Raw genomic sequence first — 14,967 nt, forward strand, 5'->3', positions numbered from 1 at the left:
GTATCAGTGACGCTGCTCAGCGGAAATACGGCAGAAGTCTCGCACAGACACCTATCCCGCACTTCAGAAGATACTCCAGTGGTATTTGATATGCGCTTTAGCGGCGATGCTGTTTAGTGTAAATACGGCGGAAGCCTCGTAGAGACAGTTATCTTGCACTTCAGAAAATACTAATTATCTCGCTGAGCAACTGGAAACTCGGCGAAGAGGCTTTCCTTCAATGATAGCACGAACATTCTTTTTTTCGGAGTAAGGAAGACACAGCGGGAGTTCCCACTTGTTCCGTAGTAGCCAAGCGCTACTAACTCTAGGTAGCGTGCATGTGTGGCATTCTCTGGCGTGTGAACGATTCGATCCATTTTATTTTTCTTTAACTTGCAACATTCATATACACAGAGATAAATTGGCGTTTCAGTGCTCAGTTGTGAGGTGTACCTATACACCGTTTTAGCTTGTTTTTGTTGTTTCGTTTTAAGGGCGAAGCTCCTTATAGCGTGGCTCGTGCGTCCTCCGTCGACGTTGTGCCTAACCTGTGGCACATATATCCGCATACAATTGGCAGATACCCGCCCTTGGGCACATATCCGCGTGTCCACATGTTACGAAAAACGTAGCACGGCGTCGTTGTCAATCTCTCGGTGTTAACAAAGCGCTGGGAGCAGAAATGCGGTACATGCTCTCGTTTAGTCTTTGGATTGTCCGCTGGATGGCGGTACTTGTATATGATAAATATATGATAAAAAGAAGCGAGATGGCTGTACTTGAGGTGTTCACTAGATGGCCGGATGGACGCACAGACATAGAGACAAGAACACGGGCAAACAGACACATGGATGGACGAACGGACGCACGCGCAGACGGGCGCATGTACGGAAGGACGGATGCATGGACGGAATTACGGGCGGATTGATGGACGCTTCGCCCCACTCATCATCATTCAATCCGTTGATATGCTGTGATTTGTATGTACAGGTTACGTGTGCAACAAATCTTCCTTACTGGAACTTTGTGCTTAGTCGTTTGTGTGTTATCATTACTGTCCTTAATGTTTGGGCACTGTTTCCAATGGTTTGTTCCGTGCCACGATGGGATAAATTTTTTCTAAACACAGTAAGAAGTACGCTATGTTTTAAAGCTTTTCTTTAAAATGAGTATCTATCTATCTATCTATCTATCTTCATTTTTCATCGAATTTTATCATTTTTTTTCACTCCTTTGATGATAACCTTACCATTTGTTACACTGGAGCAACAGGATACAATAAAAAAATAAGGGCATCCTAGTATCTTCGTCACGTATCAGCTGCGACAATGTGCTACATTTTCTCTGCGTCTACGGGGCTTTGAGTGTTCTACAATTTCGCAAGCCAAGACGAAAGAATCCTACTCTTTTTATTTGTAATCTATATATCTCATTCAAGTCGTCTTAGTGGAGGCGAGCTTTTCTTCTATTTCCCGCTGGCTAGAAACTCGAAACACATGTGAGCTTCCAAGAACTGCCAGGGCTGCAGAGACGTTCGCAGTCCGCGACACGTCGTATCGACCAAAGCCCGATCGCAGCGCCCTGGGAGGCGGTGAGAAAGAGTGTTACGAGCACCGAGGAGTAGGGCAGGGAGAAGGTCGAAGAAGCGAAAGGTGGTGAGAAAAGCCCGGATTCTAGGAGAGAGAAAGCGCAATGGACTCCGGAGAGAGAGCCCGAGTTCCGAGACCGAAAGCCCGGGCGAAGAACGACGATGCAAGGAGCGGGAGCGAGAGAGAGAGCTTTAACCCGCTGCGGCGGGCAGAGGTTGCTCCCGGGGCCGAGTCTGTTGCCGCGGCTCGACCAATGGGGTGCGAGCTACGGTTCCGATGGTGGAGTCCGCCGCCCCGGGCCCGACTCCCCCCGGAACCCGGGGCCCGTTGCTGCGGAAACTCCACTGCCAGGGGGCGGAGTGTTGTTCATTGAAAGAGTCTAGACTCCGCCCTTGGCTCGCGCTGCTGGACGTATCTATGCCTTCGGCGCTCTATATGGGCTGCGGTGACTGCGCTCTGCGGTAGTTTTGCACTGCGCAACTGGCGATGGAAAGGAGGGTTACTAGGGGGAAGGAATACAGTGCAGGTGAGGTTCGACTCGGGTACGAAGAGCAGTTATAACTTTGGGTCGGGCTACACAGCGTCACTCCCTTCATTTTGTGCGTCCACTGGCACTAAACCCTTCCTCTCAGGCCTCTGCCGCAGTGGCACTGGCGCAGTCCGGCGCGACTATAGATACGGTGCAGTCTGTCTCCGCCCTGAAGCGGGAAGTCAGCTAGCGCCCCCTAGGCTTCATGGAGTAACTGGTGAGGGAAGGGCTCGGCAAAGTCCGGCGGGAGAGGGGGAGAAAATAGTTTGCGCGGTGTACGAACGGAGAGAAACGCGTAGATAAGCGAGGAAAATAAAGTTGGAAGAAGGCGAAGGCGGGGTGGGGGAGGGGGGGGACGCAAAGCAGTTATGGATAAAGGCCGAGGGCCCGCAGAGTTTTGATCAAAGTCGTATTATCAACACCGTCGGTCTCGCTTCTGTACTCGCAGGCGCGTGTGTATACGATCGCAGTGGAGCGCGGGACTCGCTCGAAAGGCGGTCGAGGAAAGAGACGGAAGGGAAGAGATGTTTAGTGGCAGAGCGCCAACTCGAGGCCGCCTGTTATTCTGGCGGTACGCTGTACTTTTCATTTAGGCTGCCGCGCCGTCTGTGCCTGTCTATATCAGTTCGGGCGAAACGTACCGTTCGAGATTATTTATTCTTTTCGCTTCTGTTCTGTGTACTTCAGAGCAGCTGTGCGTAATATTTTTTTTTTTTTTCGCGGTGATATTGTACAACCCATTTTCTCGAGCTAACCGCACCGCCATATTGCGGCCTCCTCTACCGCGTCCTGTCGTGTCGGCCGGCAGCGGCCATGTTGACTCTTCAGCTGTGTTGCGGGTGCCACAGATGTCAGACTGTTGTCTGTAGGTCTCTTTTCATCCGCGTAAATGAAATCAATGGACGATTGTTACACATTACAGCAGGAAATACGCAACTGCTTTCTCGGTTATTAGTGTATTTCAGTTCGATATACCATCATGCCATAGGGTATCTTGGTCGTTGGACTTAGGAGACGAAGCTACCCGCCACGCTGTTCCTGTAGGTAGCACGCTCGACTGTTCACTCGAAGGTTGCGCGATCGAATCCTGGCCACTTTCGGTAGAGGCGAAAATGCTGGAGGCCCATGTACTTGCATTTACATGTACGTTGCAGAACTCCAGGTCGTCAAAATTACCTGTAGCCTTCCATCAAGGCACCCCTCATAATTATATTGTGGTTTTGGGACGTCAAGCCCCAACATCTATTATTATTAACCGACGATGCTGTCTTCTCTATAGCAGAGCGGATCAGTTTGTTCATGGCTTCATGTGTCGGTGCTTGTTTCTGAACGCACTGTGACGTTGATCTGATGATGCGCTCTGTACTGTTGGTATCGCCTATCCCGAGGCACGAGTACCGTTTGGACGTTTATCAACGCACATTCATATACTGCCGTGAGTTTATAATCTACATTACAGACGCGAAGAGTACCTGCAGGCTGGAAATTTTCCACGGAGACTGCTTACAATCAACTCTCGATGCATGAAAGCCACTCAGCCGCTGGGTCAGCGCCCACAGTGTCGCACCCACTCCCACTTCTTGCGACACCGCGACTCATGCCTCTCATGCACGGGCACGAGACAGTGAATTTAACCTGCAAGGTTATAAGAAGAGGACGCGCATTGGGGGAGAAATACTCTATCTGGATCGCTCCAGTGGACTCCTACGTTTTTCATCTAGTTTTCGGGGCACAAGTTCGCCTATAATAAACTACTTGTGCTTCCTCCACTGTAAACAGAAATAAGCCGAGATGGGAGTAAATGACCTTGTCCTCTACCGAACGCCCAGATGGGAGTTTTAAAAAACCGTCCGGAGGGAGTAAAAAATTTACTCCCCATCAGTAGGGGGTTTTTGCATGGTGCCAGGGGAGCTTTTATTTACATCCATTGGGGAACTTTTTGAGGTCAGTATGGGAGTAAATTTTTTGCATCGACAAAGAAAAAAAATTACGTCAGCAGCCGTACCATGTGCAAGCGTAACTTTAATTAAATAACATTTAATGCGCACAACAATGATTACAGTACACAAACATTATCACAACGTTCACGTTATATCACAACACTCGCACTCACCACAGCTTGCCACACGCAGTACACACCTACTATATAGTCACCGGGTATATATATGCACCACATTTTTACCTCCCATGTAGCCCTGGTGAAAGCCTTTTTTCGCTATTAATTAGGCAATAAATACGCACGGCGTAAGTATGAACTTGGGGTGGTCTGATGTAAGCACTTCAACACACATGCCTTTTATCCTAAGCGTGCCTAATATTCATTATTTTTTTACTATAGCGAAAACGTTTCATCAGTTGACGCTCTGTCGTATGGGCTGAATTTGCATTAGCAGTACTGTTTGTGGACCCGTAAAATGCACGGAATCATACACAAAGTGCGCGCGGCCTTGAACGAACACATTAACGAGGCACATTTAGCAGCTCCAGCGATGAACCGAGGTAGACCGCCGCTACCGCATTCGACGACTAGGCCTCACTCACGAGTACGGCACGGTGATTCGATGAATGAGAGCTGGCGATCACAAAATGCTTGCTGATGTGCAGTTTACGTCTCGTTTTTCCCATGCACAGAAATAGGTGTCCGCTATCCACGCAGTTTAAGCTACGGAGCGATAGACTTAAACGAATGAGACGGTTCGCAGTCGCTTTTCCCGTTGCTCGCATGCATTGCATGTATAGCTCGCAGAGCTCGCCACGGCGGCCGGTGCGCAGTGCGAGCTCGATACGATGCCGGCTCGATACCGACGACATAGCGAGGCCTTCCTACCGCTTAGATGTTGCAGCCGGTGAAATACCGGTGACACTCCGAGAAGCTACTATCGGCGGAGACGGGGCGAGCGCGTCGCCGGCGCAACTCTCAGACTGGTTGCCGGCCAGCCTGCCGTAGTCGAGCGAAGCCTACTTCGAACCGCTTCGAAATTTTACGGTGCAATCGCTGATGATCGTACTCCGCCTCGTTCGGCGCTCGCCTTGTAGTTAGTCATTGACAGCTGCGGTCGCAAGGCGCAGAAGACTGTTATACATCCCAGCAGCCTTCATTTTTTGTGAAACACATTCTTTGCATCGCCGGTGGTCGGTGCTAGCTCGTAGCGCTTGCCGCGGTGGCCGGCGCGCAGTGCGAGTTCGATACGATGCCGGCTTGATACCGACGACATAGCGAGGCCTTCTTACCACTTGGATGTTACAGCCGGTGAAATACCGGTGACACTCCGAGAAGCCACTATCGGCGGAGACGGGGCGAGCGCGTCGCCGGCGCAACTCTCAGACCGGTTGCCGGCCAGCCTGCCGTAGTCGAGCGAAGCCTAGTTCAGACCACTTCGAAGTTTCTGATGGTGAAACTTCAGGAGCAGCCGCTGACGATCGTAACAGCTTGCTTTTGCTACCTATAATTTATTCTTCGAAGTTTTTTGTTACTCGGCCCTTTGAAGCACGGCATTCACGACGTTTCGTTGAGGAATCAGACCAATGTGCAGCGTGCTTTAACGGTGCGAAATATATTGAAATGTTCCCAGTAAATACCAACCAGTCGTTGCTATTCTTCGGTGCACTTATAATATCGTTGCCTGTTGACAGATGCTTACACGGTTAGCCACACAAAGCACATGTGTTTCACACCGACGTGCAAACATATGCCCGTACACACACACACACACACACAAACACACGCACACACACACACACACACACACACACACACACGTCACGCCCAAAGAGGGTTTTTAAAGCTCCTATAGGGAGTTTGTAACCACGTGACCTGAAACTCCCTGGGGAGTTTAACAAGGTCATGTCGTTCATAAACTCTGTGATTAAGGAGGGGGCGTTTTACGATGACATGTGCCGAGTTCACTCCCTACCAGGGAGTAAATAATTGAGGCAGGGGAGTTTTGTGGGCTTATGTGCTGGAGAAACTCCCATCTCGGCTAACTTTTGCTTACAGTGTCTCAGAGTCCGTTACAGTATCGTGGGTACGAAACCGACCGAGGCGGTCGCATTTGACTGGAGGCGAAAAGCTTCGAGTACCATCTGATCTTTGTGCACGTCGAAGAACACCAAATTGTTCGAATTTCCGTATTCCTCCACTGCAGCCTTCCTCATAGCGTAATGAACGTGGCTTTGGCACGCGAAACGTAAGATATGTCCCTCGTGTATTGTACGTCAACCCTCGTAATGCCTTATTTTCGTGCTGATGATCTGCGACGCCAGGCTACCAATACAGTTGCTTCTTTAACGGCACCGACACTTCAGACTATACTCAAGGCACACTGCGAAGTATGGAGCCGTTTATCTAAGCGATAACAATGGAACGCGAGTTGATCTTCGCATTTTCTCATGTGTAAAGCCATGTTTACACCAGGCGCGCTATTCGTGTACGGATCCTCGGTAAAGATTGTAAGCGTAAACTCAAGCAACGTAATTAGCTTGTTTGGACGTTGTACTGAGCGTAAATTACATATACTTTGGAGCGTAAATGTTGGCGGGGCCGGCGACTTTCACGACAACTATTGTTGTGACCGTTACGTATAACCAATGGGCAAAGCAGTATCGGTTTTCACTTTCCGTTCGCAGGGCTTCCGGCCTCCCCAGATTCGGCATCTTCATGCTCGTCTTGAAAGTCAATCGAAGTGCATCTGTGCACGTCCCATTCGGGTTGTGGTTTGCGAGCTCTCTGATTGTTGGTGAATACAGCAGCTTCAGCGCTCCAACAGCAAAACCAGGAGGTTTGCGGGTCATGTACCTTCTTTCCGATCATGTACTTGCCTGATTATTTTAGTGGCAGTGCGTAGTTGCTGCCTAACGTGCCTTTTTCAGAGCCTCCTGGGCGCTCGAAAACGACCAGTCTAATGTGTTGCAAGAGAACTTTGACTTGGGCGAGTGGGTACATAATTGAATAGGCTTCAGCGCAATTTAGACGAAGACCATAGGAGACACACGGAACACAGACGAACACAGTCTGCGTTCTGTGTGTTTCCTATGGTCTTCGTCTAAATAGCGCTGAAGCCTATCTAATACGTCTAATGTACCATTAGATTGTCAAACTAGAAGGCAGACGCGACGTGCGTTAGCACGACGACGAAAACATATCGCAAAAAAAAAAAAAAAGATGAACGTGAACATACGTTGTCGGTATAGCTAATGTGTGATACAGCTCTTACGCGATACGACACTTATGACAGACGCGACAGTAATACGAACATGGCTTTATTGTGCGGTGCCTAGTTATCCTCCGTGACTTCGAAGTCTATTTCACCTCACCCACCTTCCCTCACACACACAAACACAAGTGTGCAGTCGTCGTGGACGCCTTATTTTTATTTGCTAACGCGGCATTTAAGCTATCTTCAAGCTCTTAACGGCGATGTCAATTAAAAAGAACTACAGGCTGTAGCTTAACATATATCTGCAGCTGAGCGTTCCAGCGCAAAAACCATAGCCGTCGCTTTAGGCACAAACGTTTTTTCGGAGGAATGCCACACAAGGAAAGGGTAACGCACGCATGTTTCCTTGTGGGGGATATACAGTTGGCTTATTACCTCCTAAACACGTTATACTAAATAATACAGAGAAGCGAGTGCTCACAACTGGGACTTTTATTAATTTAAGAAAATCGTTCGACATTTGTGCATCATAAGGTGTCGATAGTAAAGTGATATTACAAAGGCAAAGCAATGGTTGTCCTTTAATGGTAAACACTCTTCCATAGTAGAGTATCCCCACACCAGGTCTACAGCGAGAAATCAAACCTTTCTTAGGGTGACGTTGCTCTCCCATGGTAGAGTACTAAATACTCTAAATAGTTAACCACTTTTTCTAAACACACAGACCAATGTTTCCATTACATAGGTAAACGGGATGGCTTTATGCTCTCCAATAGTAGAGTACCAAGTACTCTAAATCGTTAATCCTTTTTCTAAACACATGTGCACCAAGTACTCTAAATCATTAACAAGTGTTTCTAAATACGCAGACACTCATCAAGTGCGAGGCCCAAAGCACGGCTTTATGCCCTCCCATAGTAGAGTACCAAGTACTCTAAATCATTAACCCTTGTTTCTAAGCACAGTACTTGTAAGGCCCATGGTATGGCTTTCTGCTCTCCCATAGTAGAGTACATCGTACTCGAAATTGTTAACAACTTTTTCTACACACACCTTCCAGGTCGGATTTCGAGCCGAAGCTGCGAAGCCCACGGGACGGTTTTCTGCCCTCCCGTAGTCGAGTACCTCGTACTCTCAAATTGTTAACAACTTTTTCTAAACACAGTCTGAAGTTGGACGCTGTTTGTTTACCAGATATCGGGACTGTTCACTGCTCTCCCATAGTTGAGTACAAAGTACTCGGAATCGTTTAACACTTTTTCAAACAGTCTACTAAATATTGGCGTTTAGACGGCCTAAAGAAGTGTGAGGCACACAGGGCGGCTCAACGCTCTCCTATAGTACGAAATACTCTGAATCATCATCATCATCATCAAAAGCCTGACTATGTCCACTGCAGGACAAAGGCCTCTCTCATGTTCCGCCAGTCAACTCGGTCCTGTGCTTGCTGCTGCCAATTTATAACCACACACTTCTTAATCTCATCTGCCCAACTAACCTTCTGTCTCCCCCTAACCCGCTTGCCTTCTCTGGGAATCCAGTCAGTTACCCTTGATGACCAGCGGTTATCCTGTCTACGTGCTACGTGCGCGGCCCATGTCCATTTTCTCTTCTTGATTACAACTATGATATCCTTAAGACCTGTTTGTTCTCTAAACCACTCTGCTCTCTTCTTGTCTCTTACGGTTTCATCTGCCGTTTTCCTTTCCATTGCTCGCTGCTTCAACCTCAATTTAAGCCGAACCCTCTTCGTAAGTCTCCAGGTTTCTGCTCCATAGCTAAGTACCGGCAAGATGCAGCTGTTATATACGTTCCTCTTGAGGGATATTGGCAATCTACCTGTCATGATATGAGAGTGCTTGCCAAACGTGCTCCACCCCATTCTTATTCTTCTATTTACTTCAGTCTCGTGGTTCGGCTCCACGGTTATTACCTGTCCTAAGTAGACATAGTCTTTTACAACTTCAAGTGTACTATTACCTATCTTGAAGCGCTGTTCTCTTCCGAGGTTGTTGTACATTACTTTCGTTTTCTGCAGATTAATTTTAAGACCCACCTTTCCACTCTCCTTGTCTAACTCCGTAATCATTAGCTGCAATTCGTCCCCTGAGTTACTCAGCAATGCAATGTCATCGGCGAAGCGCAGGTTACTAAGGTACTCTCCATTAACTCTAATGCCTAACCGTTCCCATTCTATAGGCCTATGAAAACCTCCTGTAAGCACGCGGTAAATAGCATTGGGGAGATTGTATCCCCCTGCCTTACGCCCTTCTTGATTTGTATTCTGTTGCTTTCTTTATGAAGCACTGTGGTAGCAGTTCATCCCCTGTATATTTATTCCAGGATGTTTATATACGCTTCATCGACGCCCTGATTCTGCAGTGTCTGCATGACTGCTGATATTTTTACTGAATCAAACGCCTTCTCGTAATCTATGAAGGCTGTGTATAGTGGTTGGCTATATTTTGAGCATTTCTCTATTACCCGATCGATATGTGGTCGATTGTTGAGTAGCCTGTTCGAAACCCTGCTTGTTCATTTGGTTGATTGAATTCTAATGTTGTCTTAATTCTGTTATCAATCACCTTTGTAAATAGCTTGTATACTACGGAGAGCAAACTGATCAGCCTGTAATTCTTAAAGTCCTTGTCATCGCCTTTATATGTATTAGGATGATGTTATCATTCTTCCAAGTACTCTAAATCGTTAACCACGTATTCTAAACATAAGCGTGAGGCCCCAGCTTTAAGCGTATACCCAGTACTCTAAATCGCTAACCACTTTTTCCAAACACACTTCACGGGGCTTCATCCAGTGTGAGGGCCACGGGACGGCTTTAATCTCTCCCATAGTAAAGTACCAAGTACTCAAAATCGTTAACCACTTTTTCTGAACACATTCTTCCCATCTGGGACAGTTTATTGCTCTCCCATAGCATAGCAACTTGTACTCTGAATCGTTGCATATTTGTTCTTAACACAAGCACATGCATACTTTGAAACCTCTTATGTGGTGAAGTGCCGTCGGTGGCTCCCCATTCGTCGTCATCGTGAACTCGTTCACAGCGCAATTCTTGTCAACACGGCCTAATCCACAGTGAGGCCCGAGGGACGCTTTTATGCTCTCCCATAGTAGAGTACCAAGTACTCTAAGTTGTCAACAACCTTTTCTAAACACACAGCTTCATGCTCTCCCATACTAGCGTACATCGTACTCTAAGTCGTCGACATTCGTTCTGAAGAAATGTTGTGTCGCAATGTTATTGGTGTTCGCTGTGTGTGAGAATAATTTTTTTCTCAACACAAACTTCGCCGTATGAAGTTCTTTCCGACACACCTTGTGGCTCTCCCATAGATTGCGTAAAGTCCTTAGCGCCTTCGCAGTTTATTCAAGCGCAACTCTGTTTTGGTTTTCTAGTAAACGTATACGTCTAGCAAGCGTATATGTCAGGACCTTAAGTTGAATTGTTATTGACATGAACTGTTTACGGTATAATAAATTTTTCTATACACATTCGCAAACTAAACTCAAATTTTAGAACTGGTAGCTATGGCCTTTGCAGCGTTTTTAACGCGCAAGAACATTATTACATGGGTCGTTCCATGTACATCTAAGATATTAATTAATACGTATACCTGCTTACGTATTTAAGCTACCAGCGCAGTTGTACCAAACGTTACGAATATATCGAAATTCGACCTATAGATTAGTAATCAAAAAAGGATGCAAAATAAACTGCAGTGTGCTAATGAAGTTTTCCAGCCGTACGGGAGTGCTCAACTTTCTGGGTGTCTTGCTTTCAGAACATGTCCTGGAACACGAACGACGACAAATTGGCCTTGAACTTCAGCAAAAACGTAGGTTGACCGAATTTGTAAGCTCTGTATTTTTAAGAGATCATAGCTGGAAAAGTGACGTAGATTGTCTCAGTCTACCGTTGGTTCAACGTGTTTAGAGTAGTTTTCCAAAGACGGTGCTATGGGCGCCCGAAAGACCTGAGTACCTCTCTTTAATTTTCCAAACTTTTGTCAACAATGTACATGCCAGTTTGCGAGATGGAAGCGTCCAACCTATCTTTCAAGACCAAATTTCGTAAACGAGTGGCAGTAAACTACTCTAGGCGCTTTGCATTATGCGTGATTAGCAAGCGCTATCTGGTATGATGGGACGGAAAGGACAATACAAGGCTTTTGGTCACGTATCAAACTGTAATAATCAAAATGACATTGATTATGCAATTACGATAGCTTTCTTGTTAGCAATCAGGAAATCTTTTCGTGCCCCACAGTATCCTTTACAAGAGAGTCCTTGAAGTTGATATATGCCAATGGAATGACGTTGCTCACCTATCTGTACACTGTGTTTTTGCACAAGATCTGTACAATGTTGATTGACACCGTTCAGGAGCAATCCATAGCTCAACATACACGACCGCAATTTTGCATCGTTTTTTTTTCTATTTAAGCAAAACTTAATTGAAATAAATGTTTGCTTCGTTACATCCTTAATCCCCTACAGGTGATACACATTTGTTTTCGGTGTCCGCTCCTTTTACATTGCTGCCATACACCGCAATAGCTATTTAGAACTGCAAACTTTTTTGTATCCTGACAATAAGCATTCATCACACGGCTTATGCCCTCAGCTCTGCTACGATTTTCTGCACACGGAAGGAACGCGAACTGTAACTTTGCACCCTTCTTTATATGGGTTGCTTGTTTCGATAACCCGGGAAAGTTTGCAGACCATGCCATTATACAGGGTGTCCGACGTAACTTGAGCCAGACACGTAATTACGGCGCGACCAAATACATGTTACTCACCGTCGCTAGGAGTTGGTCAGACTACATTTTCTGTTCTGAAGTATTGTTTGATTAGATATGTTTAATTAACTGTTTTTTTTTTCGAGAAACAAATATAGCTAAAAAATTTCATCGAGAAAGTTGTGAATCGGTTTGCAAAACATCCAATCAGATAGTTTTGAACTTTACATCTGTTAGGTATTAGTGCTTTTCTGCTAATTTTAAATGCCCGTGAAATACAAAAAAAAAACTACTACGTGACAAACCCACTCGTGCGTCAGTGCGCACGATGATTCTAGTGCTCCCTAACGTTCCGCGTACGAACGACACGCTTCCCTCGCACCGATTCATGACAGCGATAAGCAGTCACAGCGGTTATCGTCTTTGAGGCCGATAGCAAAACGTGTTCATCATCAAGCCACCACCATCGTTGCGGCCCTTCCGAGACTGCACAGTGGGGCAAATGCTATGGTCGTTCTTACGCGGAACGTTAGGGAGCACTAGAGTCATTGCGCGAACTGGCACACGAGTGGGATCGTCGCGCGGTATTTCTTGTATTTCACGGGCATTCGTAGTTAGCAGAAAACCACTAATACTTAACAGATGTCAAGTTCAAAGCTGTCTAATCGGATGGTTTGCAAACCGATCTACAACTTTCTCCTTGAAATTTTTTATCTTTCTTCGTTTCTTGAAAAGTTAGTTAATTAAACATATCGAATTAAACAATATTTGAGGACACAAAGATTAGTCTGACTAACTCCAGGCAACGGTGAGCAACGTGCGTTTGGTCGCGCCATAATTACTTGCACTGGCATATTTTAAAACTCTGACTAAAGTTACTTGGGACACCCAGTATACATAGCTATAAACCAAGTTGCAATTCTTGCCTCTCATGCTGCGTTTATTTTTCCTCGTGTAGATAGCACACCTACTTCGAAAAGGACTCAGGGTGTCATTTTGTTCACAACGCCGTATATTTTCATGGTGTTATCTTAAGCTTAATTCCTATCCATCTAGTTAACACACAAGGCCCTGTTGCCATACACTTGTCTCGATTGCAATACCCTTGTTTCCCACGACAACCTTCCGTCACGCAACACTGCATGCACTGACCCGAGTCACAGGCACACCTTCGGACCGTTCAGTGACCATAGCCCTCACCATCATGCAGGGTGCCGGCGGGGCCTTGGACGACGGCGGGCCACCGTCCCCGTTCCTCATGGGTGGGGTGCCTTCCAGTCCATCACCCGACGACAAGGGCCGTTCGGCGGGAGTCGGCGGGGCGACGGCCGGAGGCGTTGGTCCTCTGCTGCCCACGGCACAGCCCGCCGGTCAGTGCTTGTCACGAGTTCCTAGCCCACTCATACCTCAACCCTCGGGGCCTTTTTCTCTGTAAAGAACGTGTATCAAAAAGATTCTGCTTATACCGTATACCATAAATGAGTACTTTTTAGTACGGGGTACAATAAAGTCATACGTTTAGAGAGCGCACCTACGCAATGCATGTTACGCATTAATTCGTAGAATTTTTTTTTTTTCGTGAAGGGTGAGCGGAGGAGCACTTCCAGCTCTTTCTCTCAGAATAACACGGAGGGCATTTTGTTCGTACTGGAACTACATTTGGGCCCCACAGCGATCACACCAAAGCGCAGCAATGTGGCAGAAAGTGAAGTCCGGGTGGTTACTTTAACGGCGATAGCAATTGTAAAAAACACTCAAGGTGCACTGACGCCATCGCCGTAATGTTCTTTACAAACACAAAATCAAAAACAAGCGCCTTAGTGTGTTCTATGTTCGAGTAAAATCATGGGAGGTCTGCCGATGATTGCTACTCAAGCGGAGAGGTTAGAAAGGCGCGTGGAGGTGGGAGCCGGAGTGAGGTTGCCTGCCTCCGACAGCAACTATGAACTGTAACCGACTGGCAATGCTCAAACATGCCGTATCTTTAGAAGTTCTGAGAAGACGGCTCATATATTTGTACGTGTTCAGCTTTCATCGTAAAGTTTACAATGAAGCCACAGACAGCACGAATGTTGCCTAATTCAGAGGTCGCACTTTCTAGAGGAGTGAGCTGCAAGTCAGCGCAAGATTCCAATCAGTTGATATCAAATTCCCTGCTTTGGCATTGCGTCGAAACCGTGATTTTTTAAAATTACTTAACGCTCGCACAAACATTCGAATACAAACCAATATACACTGTAAAATGCCACGTTGGTGAAGTCACGTATGTTTACAATGGCGCGAATTCTGGCATTCCGTCGACACTTGCGATGATCGCCACTGCCGAGTTCCGTCGGGACGCCCCATTCCCATGATTCCGGGACATCCGTGCGAAGCGCCCTCTTTTGACGGCAGCAACGGTGTCCTGTCGCAACTAAATGAAATATAGGTGAAAAAAAAATCGCATCTGACGAAAAATGCTAGTTTGTGAAAAGGACTACAGAAGACATCTACTGGAGTGTTTTCGTAAAGTTGCAGTATCACTCTACAAGGCGTGTGGCCTTCTAAGACAGCTCAACACAGCCCATTGTAAGGACGTAGGGCAACACTGTAATGTAATACGCATTCAGGGAAGCCACGCGATTGGTGACGTGACACTGCAAACTTACCAGAACGATCTATAGTGGCTCTCTGCTGTACATTAGTCCTTGTTGCTGGGCTTGTTGGTACATCATAGTGAGGGCAAATCCTAGGCGCCTAAAACACGACAAAAAAAAAACGAAGAAGCATAGAGAAACAGCTACCGAGTTCACTAGCAAACCAAGTGCGAGGAACTTCATTTCTCTGTCCTTCGTTCTTCTTGTCGTGTTTTAGGCATCAAGAATTTTTCCTCGTAATTCTGTACAGTAGCTGGAGCCCTTTTCGGTAGCTATCATTTTTCGTCCAATGCGATATTTTTTGCCTATGCA

General features: G+C 46.6%; 1 protein-coding gene across 3 annotated transcripts in view; it reads left to right on the forward strand.

Moving 5' to 3' along the window:
* The window catches only part of LOC142774431 (uncharacterized), an 84,979-nt gene that overhangs the window by 34,029 nt on the left and 35,983 nt on the right, over positions 1–14,967 (forward strand). For 2 of the 3 annotated variants that reach the window (XM_075874786.1, XM_075874787.1), the window contains exons 2-3: positions 11,060–11,113; positions 13,230–13,389. In XM_075874786.1, coding sequence (XP_075730901.1) covers positions 11,060–11,113; positions 13,230–13,389 — 214 coding nt within the window. The remainder of the gene's footprint in view (positions 1–11,059; positions 11,114–13,229; positions 13,390–14,967) is intronic. The other variant, XM_075874788.1, reaches the window with a different exon arrangement.

The sequence above is a fragment of the Rhipicephalus microplus genome, chromosome 10 (assembly GCF_043290135.1).
Source record: "Rhipicephalus microplus isolate Deutch F79 chromosome 10, USDA_Rmic, whole genome shotgun sequence".
In the NCBI taxonomy this organism is placed as follows: domain Eukaryota; kingdom Metazoa; phylum Arthropoda; class Arachnida; order Ixodida; family Ixodidae; genus Rhipicephalus; species Rhipicephalus microplus.